Source organism: Agelaius phoeniceus, chromosome 11, assembly GCF_051311805.1.
Source record: "Agelaius phoeniceus isolate bAgePho1 chromosome 11, bAgePho1.hap1, whole genome shotgun sequence".
Lineage (NCBI taxonomy): Eukaryota > Metazoa > Chordata > Aves > Passeriformes > Icteridae > Agelaius > Agelaius phoeniceus.
The window spans coordinates 22814748-22837396 of record NC_135275.1 but is presented as its reverse complement, the minus strand read 5'-3'; the positions used below and the strand labels follow the sequence as shown (position 1 = coordinate 22837396).

Genomic DNA, 22649 nt, shown 5'->3' with positions numbered 1-22649 from the left:
GCAGTGAGGGTCTGGAGCTCCTGCCGCCTGTGCAGGAGGGCAGGCAGAAGAGCTGTTTTCTCTGGGGAAAAAGCCACCATCTGGTTTGGTGACGCTTCCTTTGCTCTTCTTAAATCATGAACAGATACAAAAGATCTGTTTGGTTCTTTCTCTTTAGTGCTTTTGTGCATCCCTTGTGTTCCTAACAGGCAAAACCAGAGGAGGCACAAACTCAGCAAAGGCAGCTGTTCTGCCTTCCCCCTTCTCCTCCTGGGGACAGAGCTCACTTGGGCAGAAGTGCTGGCTGTGGGGCACAAGGGGGTCCCCAAAAGACACAGGCAGCAAGCAGGGGATTGCCAGGGATCTTGGAGTGCTGGAGGTTTGGGGTGGACCTCTCTAAAGTTTGGCTTCTCTAATGTAACACCGAAAACCCCAAAACAAACAAACAAACCCAAATTCAAACCCCAAACAAACAAAACCAACCCCAGCCTCCTCCGAGTCTTTTTTAATGAGCATTTCTGGGGTCTCACTCCAACTTCAGTCCTGTAAATTCTCCTTCCCATTGATCAGCATGATGAGTGCAGGGCCGCATAGCCAGACAGCAGGGTGCAGGGACAATAAATGAGATTTACTCCCTCGGTGCTGCTCGCAGTCAGACAAAAGTGGCAGCAGATGTGACCAGTTCAGGCTGTGAATTACAAGTGGACGAGTCTCTGTTCCCAGGGAAACGTGGAGGTGCCAGGGGCTGTGGGAAAAGGAGCTGGAGGATGCTGCAGCCCAGGCCAGGGGCTTCCCCCACGCCAGCCCTCTCACTGGGGCTGGGGACAGGGTCCCTGTGCCTGGGGGGGTCCCTGTGCCTGGGGGGGTCCCTGTGCTTGGGGGGGTCCCTGTGCAGTGTCCCTGTGCCTGGGGGTCCCTGTGCCGGGGGTCCCTGTGCCGGGGGTCCCTGTGCCGGGGGTCCCTGTGCCGGGGGGTCCCTGTGCCGGGGGTCCCTGTGCCTGGGGGTCCCTGTGCCGGGGGTCCCTGTGCAGTGTCCCTGTGCCGGGGGTCCCTGTGCCGGGGGTCCCTGTGCCTGGGGGTCCCTGTGCCTGGGGGTCCCTGTGCCGGGGGTCCCTGTGCAGTGTCCCTGTGCCAGGGGGTCCCTGTGCCGGGGGTCCCTATACTGTGTCCCTGTGCCTGGGGGTCCCTGTGCCGTGTCCCTGCCAGGCCCGGTGGGCTGGCACAGACCTCTCTGCTGACATGAACCTTGAAGCACAGCAGGATTGAGTGACGCAGAGAGCTGGGGTGTTCTGGAACTTTGGGTGCTCCCTGGAGGGGACACAGTGTGGAGCTGTGCCTGTGCTGGTCCTGTGCCCTGCATTTGGCAAGGACCTGGGTCAGGACCTGCTGCCAGGCTCCAGCTCTGCTTGCGCCTCTCTTCACAGAGAGAGGCAGGGAAAAGAACCACTTTGGGTCAGTCTGGCTTATTTCTGTGGGTGGTGCCGAGTGAAACAAACCAGCTCCCATGAGAGTGAGGATTTCCTCTGCAAGCAGGTTTGCCTTCTCCTTAGTGCCAGAGAGGAAGGACTGTGGCATCCCTGCACAGCATTGTCCAGGAGATGAGAGAGAACCTGGAGAGGCAGCTGCCCAGCTGTTCCAGAGCCAGGGAAGCTGTGGCTGGCATTGGTGCCTGGTCTGGACACTCTGTGGCCAGCTCTCCTCCCATCTGGCACACATGATGTGTGGTTTGAAGTGCTGTTTCTGTTCTTAAATTGGACATAATTGCCGCACACCATTATATCTGTTCTCACTCTTGATCTGTGGGAAGTTTGGCCTTGAGGCTTAGCTGAAGTTAACAGTACCCACTGTTTGGATTCCTTTGGTTGGTTTTTGGTTCCTGGTGTCCCAGGAGCATGGGCTGTGGTGTGGGCAGTGCTGCCTGTGGAAGGAACTGGGTGCTCTCTTCACCCCAAACACTTAATGTTCCCTGCTGCCTCCTCACAAGCCAGGCTGGCTGCTTTCAGAGCTGCATTCAGAGATGGTTTTTAAGGGAAATCCGCTGTCAGTAGCTCCTGTGGATGTGGAGTATCAAAGTCTATGACAAATGCCACCGCCTTGGCAGCAGCAGCCACCATGGTGTGCAAGGACAGGAGAGGGAAGGGAGCAGCGTGTGGGATCTGCTGGTACTGTGCCCCTCGGTGGCAGAGCTTTGCCACCATCTTCTTGTGCTTGCTAAGCTCATTATTAATCATTTCAAGGCTTCATTGTCACCTTATCAGCTGTGGTATTTGTTCTTGGACATTGAGGGGCTGTTCTCATCTTCCTTTGCCCTTTGCATTAAACGAGGGGCTGCTCCAGGGCAGGGGTTTCCCAGGAGGGAAGAAGTCCCTGGGTTCAAGATAGGCTATCTTACACTTTCACTTCCCTTCGGAGTGGTTGCAGATGAAGCTGTTGCCTCACAGCCCAGCAAGCCCTGATGTGGGTACGAGGGAAAACTGGGGCTGTGCCCACAAAGGGCTGCGGCACGGGCTGGGGATTACAGACACACATGAAAATACCTGAGAAATGCCACTGCCAGAGGAGTTGTTTTCATACTGGAGAGAAGTGGTTTCCTTTCTCTTTTTTTTTTTTTTTTTTTTTTTTTTTTTTAACCGGGAGCACTCGTTTCAGATAAAAGGCTTGTCTTGTTCTTTGTTTTACCAGGAGCCGTATCTCTTGTCTTTGTCTAGGCAGTGATGTTACTAATCGCACGGAAGGAAGGAGAGGGGAGGCTTGGGCAGCTTTGGGCTGTTTGCTTTCCGTGCCGGTCCCCTCCGGCTGCTCCACAGTAGTGATGAGGGCACCCCTGGCATTTGTCTGCGGATGCTCCAGGCTGAGGGCCTGCAGCTCCGTGGCTGTGGGGCTCAGTGCTGTCACTGCTGGGGCCTGACAAAGCCTCTCCTGTGGCAGCCCATCCCGTGCATCCCTCTGCTGCTGCTCCAGCCCCGGAGCTGCTGTGCAGGGAAGGCAGTGCCCGAGGTGCCGGCAGCAGGGGCACCCCAGGGACACGTGTGGGCTCTGAAAAATGCCCTGCCAGCCTGGGATCCAGCCCGGACTGAGCCTGGCTCCTGGGCATGGCTCCGGCGCTGTGCTGGCTTCACTGCCCGCAGCTGGGCCGCTCCTGCTGGAACGAACACTGGCTGGTGCTCCACAGTGATCCAGGAGCTGCATCAGCTCCGAGTGTGCGTGAGGGCTCTCCCCGGGGAAACCGCGTGTGCTGGTCACACACGGGGTGACAAAGCGCTGGAAAATGCACCCAAGGCATTTCTGTTATGGAGAGGGCTGGACTTCTAGGGAAAGCAGCACATGGATACTCTGAATGTGACATAAAAACTATTGAGAGTCAAATGGCCTTGTTAGTGTGTTCTGTATTTGTATAAGAATTGGATCCTCCCTGAGTCCAGCTTGCTGTGCTATATTTGCAATGAACTATTGGGTCTAATCCCAGTTGTGAGAAAATAATGGCTTTTGTTGCCAAGCATATTTTCTCACTTGTCACAAATCAGTGGGGTGAGGCATATGTTAGAGGAGCGGCTGTCTCAGGCTGCCCGGCGGGAGGATCCGTGACAGCGCAGTTCTCCTGGATGGATGATTGGGATAATTCGGGGCGGTGGAGCAGCGGGGTGGGCGGGCTGCACCCCAGCTCCGTGCGGGGCTTTGTGCCGGGCTGGGCGGGCTGCGCCCCAGCTCCGTGCGGGGCTTTGTGCCGGGCTGGGCGGGCTGCACCCCAGCTCCGTGCCGGGCTTTGGGCCGGGGTGGCCGGAGCTCCGTGCCGGGCTTTGGGCCGGGGGTGGCCGGAGCTCCGTGCCGGGCTTTGGGCCGGGGGTGGCCCGAGCTCCGTGCCGGGCTTTGGGCCGGGGTGGCCGGAGCTCCGTGCCGGGCTTGGTGCCGGGGGTGGCTGGAGCTCCGTGCCGGGCTTTGGGCCGGGGTGGCCCGAGCTCCGTGCCGGGCTTGGTGCCGGGGGTGGCTGGAGCTCCGTGCCGGGCTTTGGGCCGGGGTGGCCCGAGCTCCGTGCCGGGCTTTGGGCCGGGGTGGCCCGAGCTCCGTGCCGGGCTTTGTGCCGGGGTGGCCCGAGCTCCGTGCCGGGCTTTGTGCCGGGGTGGCCCGAGCTCCGTGCCGGGCTTGGTGCCGCGGGCACGGGAGGGGCGCAGCTCCGGCTGCCTTGGCCCAGCCCGTTGCTGGAGAAACCTCCGCCTTTGTCTGGCCCTGTCTGAGCAGCCAGAGCGCGGCTCGGGGGTGCTGTGCCAAGCCCCATCCCCTGGAGGAGCAGGAGCGGGCTCTGGTCCGCAGCTGCTGGGGCAGGCTGTGCGGGCTGCAGCCGCCCCAAGCCCACCCTGCAGGCTCTCCTGGCTCCCCTGCCTCCCCTGGGTCAGTTTAGGCTCCGACCTTTGCAAGTCTTAACTGCCCAGGATTTTCCACTGTTTGCCTGTGGAGAATTGGGTTTATTTAATAGCCCCTGCTGAACTTCCCGTGTGTTGCCTGTTCATGAGCTCTGCAGGGTATCCTGCTGTCCTTCTGCTGGGGCTGGCTTCCATGGTGGCTGATGCCAGCTGAGGAGCCACAGGTAAAATTTTGGGGTTTGGTGCTGAAGAGAAGATTATCTACCATCTATTATGTGGAAAGCATAACTGGCAGCTGGTTGAAGGTTGGAATTGCAGGCCTGTGAATCCCCCAAGGGACAGGATGGATGTAGCATGGCTGCAAGCAGTGCAGGAGCTGTCGGGGCTGCCCCGGAGTGCTGACTGTCAGGGACCCTTGGAGCACTGAGCAATGTCCTTCTCTCTGCTACCACATCTGTCTTTGCATTGCTGATGCCAGCAGCTTTGCACTTTGTTTTCTACACAAACCCTTCCCGTTTAGCATGCAGCAGCAGCCCCTGGGGTCAGTGCCCATCTCCACTGTTGGTGTGATGGTTTGTCACTTGGTGGCTTTAGGGACACAGCTGGCAGCTCCCTCTGCCCACAGGGCCTGTCCTTTGCCTCTGTGTGCTGGGCTGGCACTGACCTGGCTGAACTCCTGCAAGGAAACAGAAGTGTCAAATCAACACGTTACAGGCATTGGAAAAACAAAGAAATTCTGTTGACAAAGGTCAAAGTGTGCCAGGGACAGAGAGAGCTGGGTTCCAGCAAACTGGAAACAGAGAGAATAAAGACCAGTTCTTGTGAGACCTTGTTTGCAATTTGGCATCCTTTCCTGCATTCTTTTAGCAGAGAATTTAACTTTTGAAGGTATCTCTAGCATTCCCAGTGGAGTGGGATTGTCCTTCATTCTGGAGCTTCTGCAGCTTGCTGTGAGTGAGGGCTGATGTCTGTATGTCCATGTGCAGCAGATGCCCAGAGTGCCAGGAAAGCCCTGTCTGGGCAGAGGCAGCAGCTGTGCTGAGCATCCCTGCTCTGCCTCACCCGTCCTCCTCTGCTGGGCCCTTGGCTTCTCACCGGTGTCAGGTGAGCAAAGTGAGAAAAACAGACCTTACAAACCTTAGGGAAGGCAAAGGACATCCTGTGTGTCGTGGATTGCTGGTACAGCTGTTAGGAGCATTCAAGAGGCTGTTTCTGTAGGTGGACTAAAATGGCCACAAGTGCCGTGGCTGGTCTGGGCACATGAGGGGAGGAGTGAAGGGTCTCAAGGTGAGCACGTGCAGGAGCTGCCTGCCCTCAGCTGTGCCCACCTGCCTTCTGCCAGGGCTGAGTGGTGCTGGGGAGCTGGGGCTGCTCTCCCCTGTCCCCGAGGGCTCTGGGAACAGGGGGGCAGCACAAGGACCCCTTCCATCAGCTGACCCCTGCCATTCCAGCTCCTCTGATCCCTCTGCCGTGCAGCTGCCCCTGCAGCCAGCTCAGCCCAATTGTTCTCAGTTTGAATAGATTTTCCTATGGTCTAGTCTCATTTTGCCTCTCCCTTCAGTTCTGCACACACCCTCCAGGCAGAGCTCAGCTGCTGCTCCAGGGAGAGTGAGCAGCTCCTGCACGGGCTCCTGGCCAGGTGCACTTCACAGAGCTGCAGAAACCCTGCCCAGGGTTGGGAAGAGTTGGGGAGGTGTATTTCCATCGCATCCTGTGCCACAGGTGCTGTGTTGCTTCTCTTGCAGGCAGGGCCAGGGGTCTGGCTGTGCCCGTGAGCAGCTCTCCCTCCCTGCCTGCCTTGCTGGGATCAGTATTGGTTATTTGCAGCCGAGGGGCTGGGTTCTGGCAGTGCTAGGCAGGGCCAGGGGTCTCTCTGTGCCCATGAGCAGCTCTCCCTCCCTGCCTGCCTTGCTGGGATCAGTATTGGTTATTTGCAGCCGAGGGGCTGGGTTCTGGCAGCGCCAGGCAGGGCCAGGGGTCTGTCTGTGCCCATGAGCAGCTCTCCCTCCCTGCCTGCCTTGCTGGGATCAGCATTGGTGATTTGCAGCCGAGGGGCTGGGTTCTGGCAGCGCCAGGCAGGGCCAGGGGTCTGTCTGTGCCCGTGAGCAGCTCTCCCTCCCTGCCTGCCTTGCTGGGATCAGCATTGGTTATTTGCAGCCGAGGGGCTGGGTTCTGGCAGCGCCAGGCAGGGCCAGCACTGGAGCCCAGCTGTTCCTGCAGTGCCTGTTCCTACAGGATGCAGCAGGGACCCAGGTGCTGCCGGGGACACCAGCTGCCCAAGGAGCCCGTCCCACGCTCCACAGGCACCTCCAGTGCTGCTGAGCCCACTTGGGGAAGGTCACAGGGGACTGCAGTGTGTCTGTCCTGGTGTCTGAAGGTCCTCTGGGGAAAGCAAATAAACACGGAACAGATGAAACCTTTGGTGGTTTTGAGCTGGGATTTGGAGGGTGTGAAAGACTTTTTAAGCCTTTGAGCCAAAGCTGGGTTGGATTTGTTGTTAAACCTGGCAGTGCAGGGGGATGGGGTGAGAGACAGGTGCATGGCAGTGCCAGCTTCCTTAAGGTCAGTGCTGGCTATATTGAAGGTATTCACATGGACATTTATCAAGAAATAAAACCTTAGTTTACATGAGAATAGTGTGTGATTTCAGGTAGTACCAGATAGATAGAAGTATGCTTTTCTGGTTTCAAAAGGCAGTTGAAAGCTCTGAGGTTGGTCTCAGTGTTGTAAGACTGTTTATTTTGACAAAGAATAAGGTTTAATGTGAGGCTGGTCGATGGCACTGTTCTGCTGTCTCTTGGGAAGCAGATCCTGTGGTTATTGAGGCCAGAATTCACCCAGGGCTTGGAGGGAGCTCCGGCAGAGCTGTGCTGTTTGCTCTGGGACAAGGGAGGAGAACCTTCCCGGCCAGTGTCTGTAGCTGACGTCTTTGTTCCTCTCCTGTCCTGTGCCTGCAGAGATCCGAACGCAGCTGGTGGAGCAGTTCAAATGCCTGGAGCAGCAGTCGGAGTCGCGGCTGCAGCTGCTGCAGGACCTGCAGGAGTTCTTCCGCAGGAAGGCCGAGATCGAGCTGGAGTACTCCCGCAGCCTGGAGAAGCTGGCCGAGCGCTTCTCCTCCAAGATCCGCAGCTCCAGGGAGCACCAGTTCAAGTGAGTGCTGTTCCCAGGGCAGACTGGTGCAGAGCAAGGGGCACCGGGGGCTGGCCTGCGGCCTCGTGCTCCTAAAGCAGAATGGAGTCACGTCAGCCTCGTCTGTCTCATCCCTGCGTGGCTCACAGAAGGAACTGGACGTTTGTCTGTCCAGGACTTGCACCACAGCATCACTGACCTGTGCTGCCTGAATTGCACTTACTGAGCACTTCCAGAGCAACACAATAAAATAGGAACTGGGGACTAGGAAGGAGTCAAACCCCTTGATTTTTTGAAGGGTCTTGAATTCAGCCACTGATTTGATTGTGCAAATAGGGCTGGGCCTGGTCCATAATCCTGGTTTTTGTGTGTAGCCCAGTCACCAGCTATCCAGGTGCTGGGTGTTTCATGCCGGCTCACTGGCAGGCTCAGGGTTGGAAGCAGTTTCTGGAAATGGAATTTACTGCACTTTATTTGCAATAAAGTATGTGCTTTTTCTGTGCTTAGCCGTATGGTGTTGGAGGGAGGCAGATCCTTAGTGGAAATATTGTGAAACAAAGCTTTGAAATAGGAAATATGAACTGAGTCCTGGGATTGTGTGAGAATCAAACCAGTGATGCAATTGTGAAATCCATGAATATGTAAATATGTGTTTTCAAAAGCAGCTTCTTTTCACTTTAACCACACTTGTGAGCTTGGCTAAACCAGAAAATATCTGAAGAAAATAGAAAGGAAAACAACCTTGACTCAGAATTTCATTTTGGAGGCGACTGCTCTGTGTTGAGGATACTGGCTTGTGCCATTCTGCTGGCTGGTGACCTCAAGGCCCTGTGGAGGCCACTGCCTCTTGCAGCTGGGGGCTGCTCCCTGCTCCCCATGTGTGCCAGGCCAGAGGGACCCAGCTGGGCTCTGTGGGGCCACGCTTGGTGCTCGTGCTGGGGTTGGCAGCTGCTGTGGGTTGTTGTGTCCCCTGCCACAGCTGGCTCTCCTGGCAGTGTCAGGGTGCAGGGTCTCACTGGGCAGCATGGGCAGCGCAGGAGCTGTGCCTGTCAGGATGTGTGCCCAGTGCCTGGCAGGATGTGTGCCCAGTACCCGACAGGCTGTGTGCCCGGCAGGCTGTGTGCCCAGTGCCCGGCAGAGCTGAGCCCGGCAGGAGCTGTGTGCCCAGTGCCCGGCAGAGCTGAGCCCGGCAGGAGCTGTGTGCCCAGTGCCCTGCAGGAGCTGTGTGCCCAGTGCCCGGCAGGCTGTGTGCCCAGTGCCCAACAGGAGCTGTGTGCCCAGTGCCCAGCAGGATGTGTGCCCAGTACCCGACAGGCTGTGTGCCCTGCAGGCTGTGTGCCCAGTGCCCAACAGGAGCTGTGTGCCCGGCAGGCTGTGTGCCCAGTGCCCGGCAGGCTGTGTGCCCAGCACAATCTGTGCCCAGCAGGCTGTGTGCCCAGTGTCCGACAGGAGCTGTGTGCCCAGCAGGATGTGTGCCCTGCAGGCTGTGTGCCCAGTGCCCTGCAGGCTGTGTGCCCAGTGCCCGGCAGGCTGTGTGCCCTGTCCCTGGCAGGCTGTGTGCCCTGTCCCTGGCAGGCTGTGTGCCCAGTGCCCATCAGGCTGTGTGCCCAGTGCCCATCAGGCTGTGTGCCCAGTGCCCTGCAGGCTGTGTACCCAGTGCCCAGCAGGCTGTGTGCCCAGTGCCCTGCAGGCTGTGTGCCCTGTCCCTGGCAGGCTGTGTGCCCAGTGCCCTGCAGGCTGTGTGCCCCGTGCCCTGCAGGCTGTGTGCCCAGTGCCCTCAGGCTGTGTGCCTGGTACCCTGCAGGCTGTGTGCCCAGTGCCCTGCAGTCTGTGTCCCCAGTGCCCATCAGGCTGTGTGCCCAGTGCCCTGCAGGCTGTGTGCCCAGTGCCCGGCAGGCTGTGTACCCTGTCCCTGGCAGGCTGTGTGCCCTTTGCCTGGCAGGCTGTGTGCCCTGTGCCCTGCAGTCTGTGTCCCCAGTGCCCATCAGGCTGTGTGCCCAGTGCCCTGCAGGCTGAGTGCCCTGTGCCCTGCAGTCTGTGTCCCCAGTGCCCATCAGGCTGTGTGCCCAGTGCCCTGCAGGCTGTGTGCCCAGTGCCCTCAGGCTGTGTGCCCTGTGCCCTGCAGTCTGTGTGCCCGGCACAACCTGTGCCCTGGGACCGTGTGGCACCGGCAGCGTGGAGCCAGGTGCTGGTCCTGGCTGCTCTCCTTGCAGCACCTGACCCGAGCTTTCCACCTTTGCCTCCCTGGGCCACAGTGTTTGTCCCTGTCTCAGTTTCTGCCAGTGGTGTCTGTGAAAGTCTCTCAGCTGGAATTGTGCCCTTTGTTCCGGATGAAGCTCATGTCGTTCAGTCAGTGGCCAAAGGCTGCAGCTGCTGTTCAGTGCCTTTCAGAGAGAGCCTGGGCTTTGCCTGCTTGCTGCCCTTCTCCTCACCAGCCCCAGGCTCTTCACAGAGAGTTTCTTCCTCTAACCCCTCGTGATTTTTTTCCTGTTTCAGCTGCAAGAGCAGTGATTTTTGCTGTTACATTACTAAATCCTATTTATTCCATATTACTAAATCCCATTTAATCTGTTTACTCGGTCTCTCTGGTGTGAGGCTTTACTGCTGTCTTATGCCAAGCTCTGCTGATGATGAGTTGCTGTTCAGATCCTCTCTGTCCTTCTGGCATCTGGCTGTTGCATGTTGGTTGTGTGGTGCTGGGTGCTGCGCTGTGCACCAAGGAATTGAAGGAGCTCTGGTTCAGAGGTGGAGCCCACAGAGGCTCAGGGGGTGTCTGCCCTCACCCATTAGCTCAGAGCAGTATTGGGACTTTGCATTGCTTACAATTCCAGAAGCTGCTGCTGTGCAGTGTCCACAGGTGACAAGTGGTTCTCCACTGTTCTAAAGGACCTGGGCACAAGTGCTGGTGTTGGTGGTGTTAGTTGGGTCAGCTTGATTTCAGTGCTCTCTCCTGCTGAGTCCTCACTGTCCATTCCATGTCCAGAGACTCCCTTCATACATTTTTATCGTCCAGACTGCTGGTACCTGCCCTTAGCAGGCCCATCTGCAGCACTTCCCCAGCTGCTCATGTGTGTCATTACTGTGATGAGGCTGTGACTCTCAGGATTCACGTCCCTGCAGTGCTGCTTTGTCCCTGTGCAGCCGTGTGCAGCGGGCTGTGCCCAGCCCTGGCTCTGGCCATCGTGGTGCTCCAGGGCCAGGGCTCGTCCTGCTGTCTGCAGGCAGTTGTTCTGTCTGTGTGTGCATGCACAGGGTCTGCAGTCTCCACGCTGTCCCCCACAGCGTACCTGGGTGTGTTCATGTTGTGCACAGACACTCTGAGCTAACGTTGGAGGCAGAACCCTTTGGTGAGCACTTTTCAGTGCCCTAAAGCCAGCACAGTGCAGTGGGGGCAAAGGGCCCTTCTGCAGCAGTGACAGCTGTATTCATAGAGCAAAGCTCTCTCCCTTTGCAGGGATGTCTCTTCTCCTGTGCCATCTTCCAGAGCCCAGTTTGGGAAGGGGCTGGCTGGGGGCCGGCTGTGGTACAGGTGCTTGTGTGCACTGGACATCCCTGTGTGGCAGCGCTGGTGCAGCTGGAAGGGGAGATCATGCCCTGAATCCCAGTGGCTGTGTGCAGGGGAGGGAGGGAGGCGATGTGCCCACAGTGTTCATTTGAAAATGTGTGCCTTTTTGACATGTTCACCTGGCCTTTTTGATTTTTCTTTTCCACGATTCTCTAGGAAAGATCAGCACCTCCTGTCCCCTGTGAACTGCTGGTACCTGGTTCTGACGCAGACGCGTCGGGAGAGCCGGGACCACGCCACCCTGAACGACATCTTCATGAACAATGTCATCGTGCGGCTGTCCCAGATCAGTGAGGATGTCATCAGGCTCTTCAAAAAGGTGACTGGGCAGCCTTGCTTCATGAGCATCCATCCTGGCTTTTAGTCTAAAATAGAATTGTCATCAATGTTGCAGAGCAAATCTTGCAAGGGACTATCACCAAAGTCGTTCCAGGTAGTATTTATCCTAGAGTTTGAAAGGAACTGAGATCTAGACCTGTCAAGTCTGGAGTGTGAGGTGTGACCTGGTGCTCAAAGTGTCAGTCCCAGAGAAGTGAGAGGTGGAAACAGGCTGACTTTTTTTCCAGACTCTTTGGAGGGCTTCAGAGAACAGGTCAGAACAGGCTTGTTGGGTGGAACCTTGCCCAGGAGCAGGATGACAGCCATGAGGCAGCACAAGAAAGGAGTCACTGTGCTTCCTGAGGGCAAGAGTCATGCCTCAGAAATTCAGGGGAGGTATTCCCAGGAGCCAGAGATCATGTCATTAGGGCCTTCTCTGGAAAAGGGACTTAGCTGAAATTCCTGAGGAGCTGTTGAAGAGTAGAGAGGGGTTCTTTTCTGGATTAATGATTAGTTAAAAGGCAGGAAAAAAGGGAAGGAGAGTTCCAGTGCAGTTCCTAAGAAATTATTTGGAAAAAGCCTGAACAGTAAGATGACAAAATCTGCTGATGATACAGAATTATTAATGATAACCAAATTAAAAAGGAGCATCAGAGACTTCTGAGAATCACACAGTCAGGTGGACCAGAGCTGTTCATTGAAGGTGTGGGGTGTGGTAAGAGCATGAAGAGTCCCAGCAGAGGGTAGGCTCTGTGGCCTTGTTTCCATCAGAGGACTGTAGTGAGGGAGCAGGGTGAGCCACAGGGCACCTGCCTCTCCAGCAGGAGAAGGCTCATAATCAGGGCTTATCTGGAAATTTCAGCCTGACTGGAGAATAAATTTCATGTGATATTTTTATGGCCAGTTTCCTCTAGTTTATAGATCTGACCTAGAAATTAAACTGCAAGGTCAGGTTTGTGTTGGCTGATTTGATATGGGATTTCATCCCTTTTCCTGTTCTCCTGCCCTCCAGAAATGGAGGTACTTGGTAGATGTCAGTTAGTCCAGTTCTATCTCAAAATGTTCCTCCCATTTGCATTTTGCTCTGAACTGGTTTTTGAGATTTATATTTAAACTATGCTTCTGCTTTCCCTGCCCATGTCTGGGGATGGTGTGTCTTGTTTGGAAACACAGCCAGCTTGCAAACAAGGACATATATTGAATGTTTTGAGTGTTTTCCTGTTGTATGTCAATCCTCAGTCAGGACAGGATGGTGAAGAATTTCATCCATTCAGCAGAATTATTTCTTTGGTTTTGGTGTTCTTCCATCTGCCCTTATTTTTGAACTTAAATTTCAACTTCTAAGGCTCAACACTTAAATTTGATAGAAATGGTTGCTCCTTGTTTGTCCCTCCTCCATCTCCTCCAGGAGAGGTGGGTGACTCCCTCTGCAGCCTGCCAGAGCCAGCACCTGCTTTGCATCCAGAGGAGCCTTTACAGCTGTGGGCATCTGTGATTTCACTGGGCTTGTTCCTTGGACTTACCTGTCCCTGGAAATAAGGTCCAGCTAAATCAGGGAAAAGACTTACTTTGTGTCAACATTTGCCTTTCATGTGGACAGGGAGGCTGCCACTTTTGGGCATATTCAGGTTATTTATTTTTCTCAGCCTATGGCATACCTTGTCTGAAGGGATCTGAGGCTGCACTTCCACTTCACAGCAGTGCTCAGTGGGAACCTGGGGCACCCCTGTGGAAACAGGAGCATGCTGGTAAATGGGTCCTGAAGGTCCAGCCTTGCAGCATATGAAGCTGCTCAGAGGAGGGAGCTTTCACTGTGGTGCCCAGTCTGGATTTGAGTGTGGTGGGTAAAACCCTCCAAGGGGCCAGGCTGTGCGAGGCTGCTGGCAGATAACCTGGCTGCAGAAGGGTTAAAGCAGTCGTGGCTCAGCTGCTGGGTGTGCTGGAGATTGCTCTTTGATGGTAAATTAGAGTAACATTTTTTTCCAGAAATGTCACTTTTAATTCTTCCCATCTAGAGTTTATTAATGGCCTGTGACACGCTGCGGGGACACGAGGAGCCAGGAGGTTTTGTGTTTCCTGCACTCATTATGTAAATGCCAGCAGTCCTGGGAAGGGTGGGGAGGGCTCAGGGCTACAGGGTGAGCATAACTAAGGAGCTCAGCACGTGGTAATCTGCCTGGAGAGATGTGGGTGCTGAGCTGCTGCTCCCTCGGCTTCCCTGGCTGAGCCTGGCACAGGCAGGGTCACAGTCACTGAACCGGGCAGTGCAGTTTGTCCCTCTCCACCCAGTGTCCTCCTGTCCCTGAACCAGGCAGTTTGTCCCTCTCCACCCAGTGTCCTCCTGTCCCTGAACCAGGCAGTTTGTCCCTCCCCACCCAGTGTCCTCCTGTCCCTGAACCAGGCAGTTTGTCCCTGTCCACCCCAGTGTCCTCCTGTCTCTGAACCAGGCAGTTTGTCCCTCTCCACCCCAGTGTCCTCCTGTCCCTGAGCAGTTTGTCCCTCTCCACCCCAGTGTCCTCCTGTCCCTGAACCAGGCAGTTTTTCCCTCTCCACCCAGGTGTCCTCCTGTCCCTGAACCAGGCAGTTTGTCCCTCCCCACCCCAGTGTCCTCCTGTCCCTGAGCAGTTTGTCCCTCTCCACCCAGTGTCCTCCTGTCCCTGAACCAGGCAGTTTGTCCCTCTCCACCCCAGTGTCCTCCTGTCCCTGAACCAGGCAGTTTGTCCCTCCCCACCCAGGTGTCCTGGCACACTCAAACCCAGGGTGAGGCACCCATTGCCAGGGAGATGTTTGCTGCACTCTAACCTGCTGTGCAGAAGGAAGGAAGTATGATGCTTCTTCCAGGTATGGGATACAGGAAATTACATGTTTGAGACAGAGCATTGCTATGTCCAAAATAAGGGTGCTGGCTTATTCCCCGGTGTGGGATTTAATTATGTGCTGTGACAGTGTATTTAATTACCCGTGCTGCTTTGTCCTGGATGGAGGTTGGATGAAGAAGCAGTGTCTGGATGGGAGCTCTTGTCTTTGTCTTGGATGTCCACTGCCAGTCATCCATGCTGCTGCTGCCCCAGGCTTTGTCAGCATGGCAGGAGTTTTAATAAATTGCTAACTTGAAGCCATTGCTGTCTCAGTGAGCATCTGTGGGTTTTAGGAGGAATATGAAGCATAAAGGAAGCACCTAAATTGTAGTTCGGGTTTTGTGGATGGTCCCAGGAAGTGGAATGATGTTTTGGTGTTGTCTTCTGTAAGTACACAAATAAAATTTCTCCACTGGAGAAAGGGAAGGCAGCAGGCTTGGAGGACAGGCAAGTCCTTCAGCTTGGAAGAGGCTGCACATCCTCACTCATCCTCACTCATCCTCACTGCCCTCTTGGATGCTGGGGGTCTCCCAGCAGTGCTGCAGACCCTTTGCAGCAGGGGCCAGGTGTTGGGTTAGTGTCTGGAAGCAATTGGCTCTTTGACTGTGCTCCCCACCTGTGGCTGCCTGTGCAGGTGTAGCTCATGGAGCAACAACCGAGCCTGTTTGTGTTGCTCTATTTCAGAGTCTAAAATTGGGTTGAAAATTACAGCTCTGCGGCCTTGCCCTGCACGGTGCAGGAAATCCGGGGCAGAGGCAGAGCTGCAGCCCAGCTGGGCCACAGCTTCTGCCACCAGCCTGTCCTGTGCTCCCAGGCCTTTGGGAAGCCTTGGCTTGGGGCCTGCTCCTGGCAGCAGGGGTGGCTGCAGGCTGCGTGTGACTCCTGCAGGCTGTGGCTCCAAGCCCCTGGCTGGAGACCTTGGCTGCAATAACTCACATAGAATCACAGGATGGTTTGGGTTGGAAAAGCTGTCTGAGGCCATGGAGCCCAACCCTTCCCCCAGGACTGCCAAGGCCACCACTAACCCATGTCCCCAAGTGCCACGTCCACACAGCTTTAAAATTCCTCCAGGAATGGAGAAGAAATTTGTTCCAAGTGTTCAACCCAAACTTCCCTGGTACAACTTGAGGCTGTTTTCTCTTGTCCTGTCCCCTGTTCTCTGGAGCAGAACTTGGCCCCCACCGGGCTGCACCTTCCTGTCAGGAGCTGTAGAGGGTGAGGAGGTCCCCAGACCTCTTTGGGCTGTGTCTGGGGGGATGCAATCTGTCACAGCTCTGCTGTGAATGAGGCCCCAGTGAGATTTTTGGGAGCAGTGATGACCATCAGTGTTGGTGGGCAGGGGACAGGGCCTGGGCTCCAGTGCAGATGGGTTCCTGGTGGCCGTGGGCCTCCACTGAGGTCCAACCTTGTGGTCACTGGCATCATCCTGGTACCCATGGGAGCAGAGTGCTCAGTCAGGCCTCTGAGGATGGGGCTGTCCCAGGTGCCCTGCACCAACTCACAGACACACTGTGGTTACTGGGTGGGACTGTCACCCTTTGGACTCCTTGCTTCAGGCTTTGCTTTAAGCCTAACTTCTGATAATCTAGATTAAACTTTCAAAGTCTGTAGGTTATCCCATTGACTGGAATTAGAGGACATTTCCATGTCGAGGGCTTCTCTCATCACCCAGACTGGTGGAATGTTGTTTTCCCTGCCCACGTGCACAAAACTTCCTGGAGTTATTTGAGGAAATCTGGGAGAAACTGCTCAGTTTTGTTTTGGTTTGGTTTAGGGGAGGGAGGAGGGGGTGTCTATACTTAGTTTAAACACATCTTCAAGCTATAATAAGTGTTTCCTAGCCAAGAAGATTCCACGGAGAGATTTGTGGTGTAATTTCAGGCAGGCAGGAAGGCAGAGTGAGCACATCCCAGCACCTCCAGCTGCTGGGCTGCAGCAGGAGCTGTTGGATCTGCAGCCAGGCTCCAGTGTTGGGCAGCTCCCCATGCTGGGGCCTCTCCATGAAGGGCTGTGTCCATGCTCTACGAGGCTGGCAACTGCATCTGCCTCATCCTGCCTGGCAAGGAAAGGGAAAACACAGCCTGATAATGGCATTTCAGCAGACAGGAGGATGCCAGGAGTTCCTCACTGGCACGGAGTGTCTCCTCAGCTGGCTGAACTTTGGCTGCTGCTGTTGTGAAACTGGAAACTTTATTATATAACTGTGGTGTAGCTATTTTGTAATGTCCTTTTTCAGAGATGCTTTGGTTCACTCGGGTCAGAATAGTGAAAATGAGCTACTGAGGAGGAGCTGGGGGCTGGGTCATGGCCAAGGGAATTGTAAACCTGGGATGCTGGTGCTGGGGAGCCCTGGTAGTCTTTGCTCTGAAATACCAGCATTGGCTGGAATTGCAGGCCCAGCAGCAGATGTGTTTAATTACAGAGCAGCAGAGTTTTCAGATCAGGACAGACTGATGGGTGGTGCTGTGGGGCTGGAGAATGCCAGTCTAGGGAACACAAATGGCTGTTGGATGATGTACACCCTGCCAGTCCCCAAACTGGGGGACAGTGTTGGGTGTTATACCCAAATGGGGACTTGGCTGTGGGCTGGGAATGAATTTTACCAGTGGAAAGGCAAAGCAGTATTGCCTGTAATTTCAGATTCATCTGTTTTGCAGGGTAAATAGGTTAAATTATACGAAATTCTTCCTCATGGTCTCTGAAACCCAGCTTGGGTGATCCATGGGCAAACATCAACCTCAAATGAATACAGAGCCGCTCTGAAACTGCACGAGACTTTGCTGTGCTGTGCATTCACGTTTATGATTCCTCTGAACTGTATTTTCATTTTAGATCTGCATGTTTTGAGCATAACAGTCTCACCTCTCCTTGTTTTTGTCTTGCAGAGCAAGGAGATTGGCCTCCAGATGCACGAGGAGCTCCTGAAAGTCACCAATGAGCTCTACACGGTGAGCACTGAGCCATCCCCCTGTTCCCCAGCCTGGGAGCACAGGCTTGTTCAGCAAATCTGAGAGGGCTCTGCCCTGGCTGTCCTGCAGCGGGGCCCATCCCTTCCCCTCCATCCCTTGGGAGCTCTCTCCTCACTGGGCTGGGTCCCAGTGCCCAGCTGCTTCCCTGGAGCCTGGAGGGGCAGTGTGGGTGTGATCCAGGCAGATCCCTGTGTCTGCAGTGCCCTCACCTGCTGGGTGTGATCCAGTCACATCCCTGTGTCTGCAGTGCCCTCACCTGCTGGGGTCTGATCCATTCAGATCCCTGTGTCTGCAATGCCCTCACCCCTGGGGCTGTGTGATCCATTCAGATCCCTGTGTCTGCAGTGCCCTCACCCCTGGGGCTTGGGCACCCCATCACCTTTTGGTCCTGCTCAGACCCTGGGTTGGTGATTTCCAGGCACCAATGGCTCTGAGCTGGCCCTGCTTGTCTGTTGGACGCCTCCGTGCCCCTGTGAGCCCTGGGGGGATGGCTGAACACGACATTCTGCTGGGGAATGCAGAAAACTTCTGGCTCATAGGGGCTCAGCTCTGTCTTGTGCCCCGAGGAGCACTTTGGCTGCAGAGCTGTCTGTGCCTCCCAGTGAGATCATGTGCTGTTAGTCAGGACGTGGCTCTTCAAGCAGGTTTTCATAGCAGAGTAGTAAAAGTCTTTGTGTTGCTTTTGCCTCTTGCCCTGTAGCAAGTGTTCTTTAAAAAAATATTTTATTTGTGGTTTAGGAGCAACAAAACCATATAAAGTCTGCCTTTTGTTGGAAAATTGAGATAATATATTTCCTTTCTTTGGTTGTATCTGTAACTGGTACATAAATAATGCTGCAGTAGGTTTATTCCTAAACAATCATTCTATTTCATCTTTTTGAAAAACAGGCCTAAACAACAGAGCATGAATGATTGTATTTGAAATTTCTGCCATAAATCTCCTCTTAACAGGTTGGTTCCTGCGCTGGCTGTTGAAGGATTTGATTGTTGTGAGACCTGCAGTGTGGGTGGACAGCAGATCAGATTAAAAAGCCTGTGTGAGATTTGGGAGTGCGTTGTTGATGGTTGAATGTCACAAGCTGTGTTAGGGGTGGTGACTAATTAGGATTAATTGCAGCAGCAGCATGACAGATGCACAACAAGGGAAGGCCAGCAAGGGCTGGCCCGAGCTGCATAGCTGTGGAGCAGCCTGCTCTGAGCCCAGCCACGGACAGGCCATCCCTGGGGACACGCTGGGGACACGGGGGTGTCAGCACTGTGCTGAGTCCCACTGCAAGCAGTGACCAGGGAGGGGCACAGGATCATTCTGCTCGTCCCCACAGGAGCTGAGACTTCTGCCATTCGCTGCTTTGCTCCATGTGCTGAGCAGAATGGGCTTGAATGGTGAAACAAACTGGTTTGAGTGGGAAACTGGGACAGCTGGAGGAGCTCTGTGTTGGCGCCCAGCCTTGCTGCTGAGATAACAAACTGGTTGTGTCATCCAGGCAGGAGGGAGCAGGGAGGGGACAGATTTCAAAAGCACGAAGAAAAAGCCCACGGGGCAATCGGGGTCACCTCACGTGTGCTTGGTGCCAGCAGCTCCTGCTCTCAGAGTTCTGTTCCTGAGCCATCAGGTGAAGGGGCCCAGCTGCCCCCAGCTCAGGGGTCTGGGGTGCCTGGGGACACTTTGGGGCTGAGCTGTGCTGTGTGTTCTGTGCAGCACGTGGGGTGCCCATGAGCAGCACGGGGGCTGTGGCTGCTGGCAAAGCCAGGCACGGGGTAGGGACCTGGCCCACAGGACACCAGGCTGCTGCTGTGTCAGAAATGTCACTTTGCTGTCAGCACAGGGAAGTTGATTTTCTTGCCTCTGGCCAGGCCTTTACCCACAGCTCGTCCATGCCCTGGCAAGGCTGCTTTTTAAGCTTCTCCGAGGGGAATTCTGTGCACTGGGTGGAAACAACAATTTTTTACAGGCTTCTCAGGCATTCACTGTCTCAAACCTAAGCCAAAACAACCACATTGATTTTAGCTCAGCCTTGTTGCTGTTCTGATGCAAGTCACCCTGTGGAGTCTGTATGGAGAGAACCAAAGCCACACTGATTTTAATCAAAATGGAAGTGGATGACTTTCATTCTGAAGTGGAGATGCTTGTGAATGGTTTTGTGCAGAAATAGTTCAGCTGTGAGTTAAAACCAGCTTTGTTCCTTTGGTTCCTCCTTATGGATTCCAGAGAGAGGTACCAGCTGGAGCTGGTAAAGGCAGAAGGCTGAGGGGCCTGAGACACGGTCCCCCCATTTCTGCTCTGGTTCCTCTGCTGGTCAGAACCTTGGGGATGAGCTGTTGAGGAGAACAAAGCCCTTGTAGCTGGAGACTGCCAGCAGTGCCATTTATGGCCGGTATTTTGGCAACAGCGTTTATCCAGAACATGTAATTAATATGGAAAACACAACTCATGTTGTTAAATAACTAATGAACATTGGAACATATTTTTCCTCCTTGGCTGCAGCTAATTAACTGATTTGCAGGAAGGATCCCCGGGACGCAGCTGTGGCAGTTTGTCTTTGTGTCACAGCACTGCAGGCCAGGGACAGCCTGATCTGATTGCAGGCACCGAGATGGCACCAGGGAATTGCAGATCAGGGCTGATTGCTGCACTGCAGGCTGGCCCCGGCCAAAATTAAGGCAGATATAAACAGAAATATGCTCTGAATTTCCAGGAGCGAGCTGTGTGGCAGGGCAGCTGGTGAGGAGCACAGCGAGTTGTTTAAGGTGTCTGTTTTGGTTGGGTAACTGTCCCATAACCTTCAGATTTCACAGAACCCTGCAATGTGGAGCCCTGTTACTCGTTGGGCTTCTCTGCCATGTCGTGTCAGGGCCTCTCTGCATGCTGCAGGAGCCTTCTCTCTTGCTGCCTGCAGCCCTGATATGCAGCACTTTCCTTTCACTTCCCTCTGTGTGTTCACAAAAAGATGTAGGTAGTGAGGGTGAGGAGAGCTCAGTGAAACCCTCTGGTCTTTCTCTTTAAGAAAATCCCAGGAATCTTCTGGTCTATGTGGATCCTGTGACATTCACTGCAGAAAAGGCAGTTTGAAATATGTGGCTGGAATCTGTGTTAAGAATCTTTGGGGTCTGGAAATGCAGCAGCTCAGGGCCAAGCAGGAGCCTTTGCTCACTGCCCCTTGCCTGTCCCTGCACACTGGGGTGTCCCTGGCATTGGGGTGTCCCTGCACTGGGGTGTCCCTGCACACTGGGGTGTCCCTGCACTGGGGTGTCCCTGGCATTGGGGTGTCCCTGCACACTGGGGTGTCCCTGCACACTGGGGTGTCCCTGCATACTGGGGTGTCCCTGCACACTGGGGTGTCCCTGCACACTGGGGTGTCCCTGCACTGGGGTGTCCCTGGCATTGGGGTGTCCCTGCACACTGGGGTGTCCCTGGCACTGGGGTGTCCCTGCACTGGGGTGTCCCTGCACTGGGGTGTCCCTGCACACTGGGGTGTCCCTGCACACTGGGGTGTCCCTGGCACTGGGGTGTCCCTGGCATTGGGGTGTCCCTGCACTGGGGTGTCCCTGCACACTGGGGTGTCCCTGCACTGGGGTGTCCATGCAGAGCTGGGTGTCCCTGCACACTGGGGTGTCCCTGGCACTGGGGTGTCCGTGGCATTGGGGTGTCCCTGCACTGGGGTGTTCCTGCACTGGGGTGTCCATGCAGAGCTGGGTGTCCCTGCACACTGGGGTGTCCCTGGCACTGGGGTGTCCCTGCACTGGGGTGTCCCTGCAGCAGGGGGTTTGTGCACTCTGAAGGGCGTTGGGAGCCTGCTTTGGCTGAGGGTTGTGCTTGGCAGGAGGAGGGTTCCTGCAGCTCAGCCTGACCTGCTCCAAGTCAAACACTCCTGGGTCCTGCTGGCAGCTGAGGAAAGCTGTGTTTGCTTCATTAAACCTTGTGTAAAAATCCCCTGCCTTTGGGGACTCCTGCTTGTTTTAACCCTTGGGCCTCAGGCAGCGTGTCCCAGCGTGTCCCAGCGTGTCCCAGCGTGTCCCAGCCTGTCCCAGCCTGTCCCAGCGTGTCCCAGCCCATCCCAGCGTGTCCCAGCGTGTCCCAGCCTGTCCCAGCCTGTCCCAGCCTGTCCCAGCATGTCCCAGTGTGTCCCAGCCCATCCCAGCGTGTCCCAGCCTGTCCCAGCCTGTCCCAGTGTCCCAGCCCATCCCAGCCTGTCCCAGCCTGTCCCAGCCTGTCCCAGCGTGTCCCAGCGTGTCCCAGCGTGTCCCAGCGTGTCCCAGTATGTCCCAGCCCATCCCAGCGTGTCCCAGCATGTCCCAGTATGTCCCAGTGTGTCCCAGCGTGTCCCAGCCCGTCCCAGCCCGTCCCAGCGTGTCCCAGCCCGTCCCAGCCCGTCCCAGCGTGTCCCAGCCCGTCCCAGCCCATCCCAGCCTGTCCCAGTGTGTCCCAGCGTGTCCCAGCCCATCCCAGCGTGTCCCAGCCCGTCCCAGCCCATCCCAGCCTGTCCCAGTGTGTCCCAGCATGTCCCAGTCCATCCCAGCGTGTCCCAGCGTGTCCCAGCCTGTCCCAGCCTGTCCCAGTGTCCCAGCGTGTCCCAGCGTGTCCCAGCCTGTCCCAGCCTGTCCCAGTGTCCCAGCGTGTCCCAGCCTGTCCCAGCCTGTCCCAGCCTGTCCCAGTGTGTCCCAGTGTGTCCCAGCCCATCCCAGCGTGTCCCAGCCCATCCCAGCGTGTCCCAGCCTGTCCCAGCCTGTCCCAGCGTGTCCCAGCCTGTCCCAGCGTGTCCCAGCGTGTCCCAGCCCATCCCAGCGTGTCCCAGCCCATCCCAGCGTGTCCCAGCCCATCCCAGCATGTCCCAGCCTGTCCCAGTATGTCCCAGTGTGTCCCAGCGTGTCCCAGGCTGCAGTGCCAGCCCTGCTGAGGCTGAGTGCAGTGAGCAGTCAGGCACTGTGTGCTGTGTCAAGGCAATGTGAAATAAACCACCCACATCCCGAAGGGAGATGATGGAAGGGGACAGTGTGACTAAAGGCATAAAGAGAGAGGAGCAGATGTGTCCCTCTTGCCAGCTCCATTAAAATGATCCAGTGTGCCCTTTGGGCTCTTGTTTCTGAAAGGGGAGGTTGTGCTGGAAGTTTTGCCTGTAGAGTGTTCCAGGATCAGCATCATCCCTCCTGGATCTGGAATGTGAAGGAGAAGGTGCTGCTGCACCTGTGCTGGCACTGCCTGTGCCTGCTGCTGGCAGCAAGGGGAGGATGAGCTGGTGACAGGAGATAAACTCCATTTCTGCCTGGGGATTGCAGCTCCTCCACTTTGGGGTGGTTCTGCTGTCTGGGTGGCAGAGCAAGGGCTGGCTGATGGCTTAGCAAGTCCAAGTGTAGGAACAGAGGGGTTAGATCAAAAGGGAGTTCAGAGTGGCTGTGGCCTCCCTCACAGTCACTTGTCATGGAGAGCCTTATCCCAGCTGCAGAGCTCTGAGGTTATTCCTTATTTCCCTGTTGG

The 22649-nt window shown here is 55.7% G+C and overlaps 2 protein-coding genes across 3 annotated transcripts in view; both read left to right on the top strand.

Moving 5' to 3' along the window:
• SRGAP3 (SLIT-ROBO Rho GTPase activating protein 3) overlaps positions 1-22649 on the top strand; it is a 73799-nt gene that overhangs the window by 24359 nt on the left and 26791 nt on the right. For both annotated transcript variants that reach the window (XM_054640002.2, XM_054640001.2), the window contains exons 2-4: positions 7295-7487; positions 11188-11350; positions 17093-17155. In XM_054640002.2, coding sequence (XP_054495977.1) covers positions 7295-7487; positions 11188-11350; positions 17093-17155 — 419 coding nt within the window. The remainder of the gene's footprint in view (positions 1-7294; positions 7488-11187; positions 11351-17092; positions 17156-22649) is intronic.
• LOC143695041 (uncharacterized) lies at positions 18890-22176 on the top strand. The gene is made up of 2 exons (XM_077184759.1): positions 18890-18934; positions 21152-22176. Exons 1-2 carry the CDS (start codon positions 18890-18892, stop codon positions 22121-22123), a joined length of 1017 nt encoding a protein of 338 aa, XP_077040874.1. The 3' UTR covers positions 22124-22176.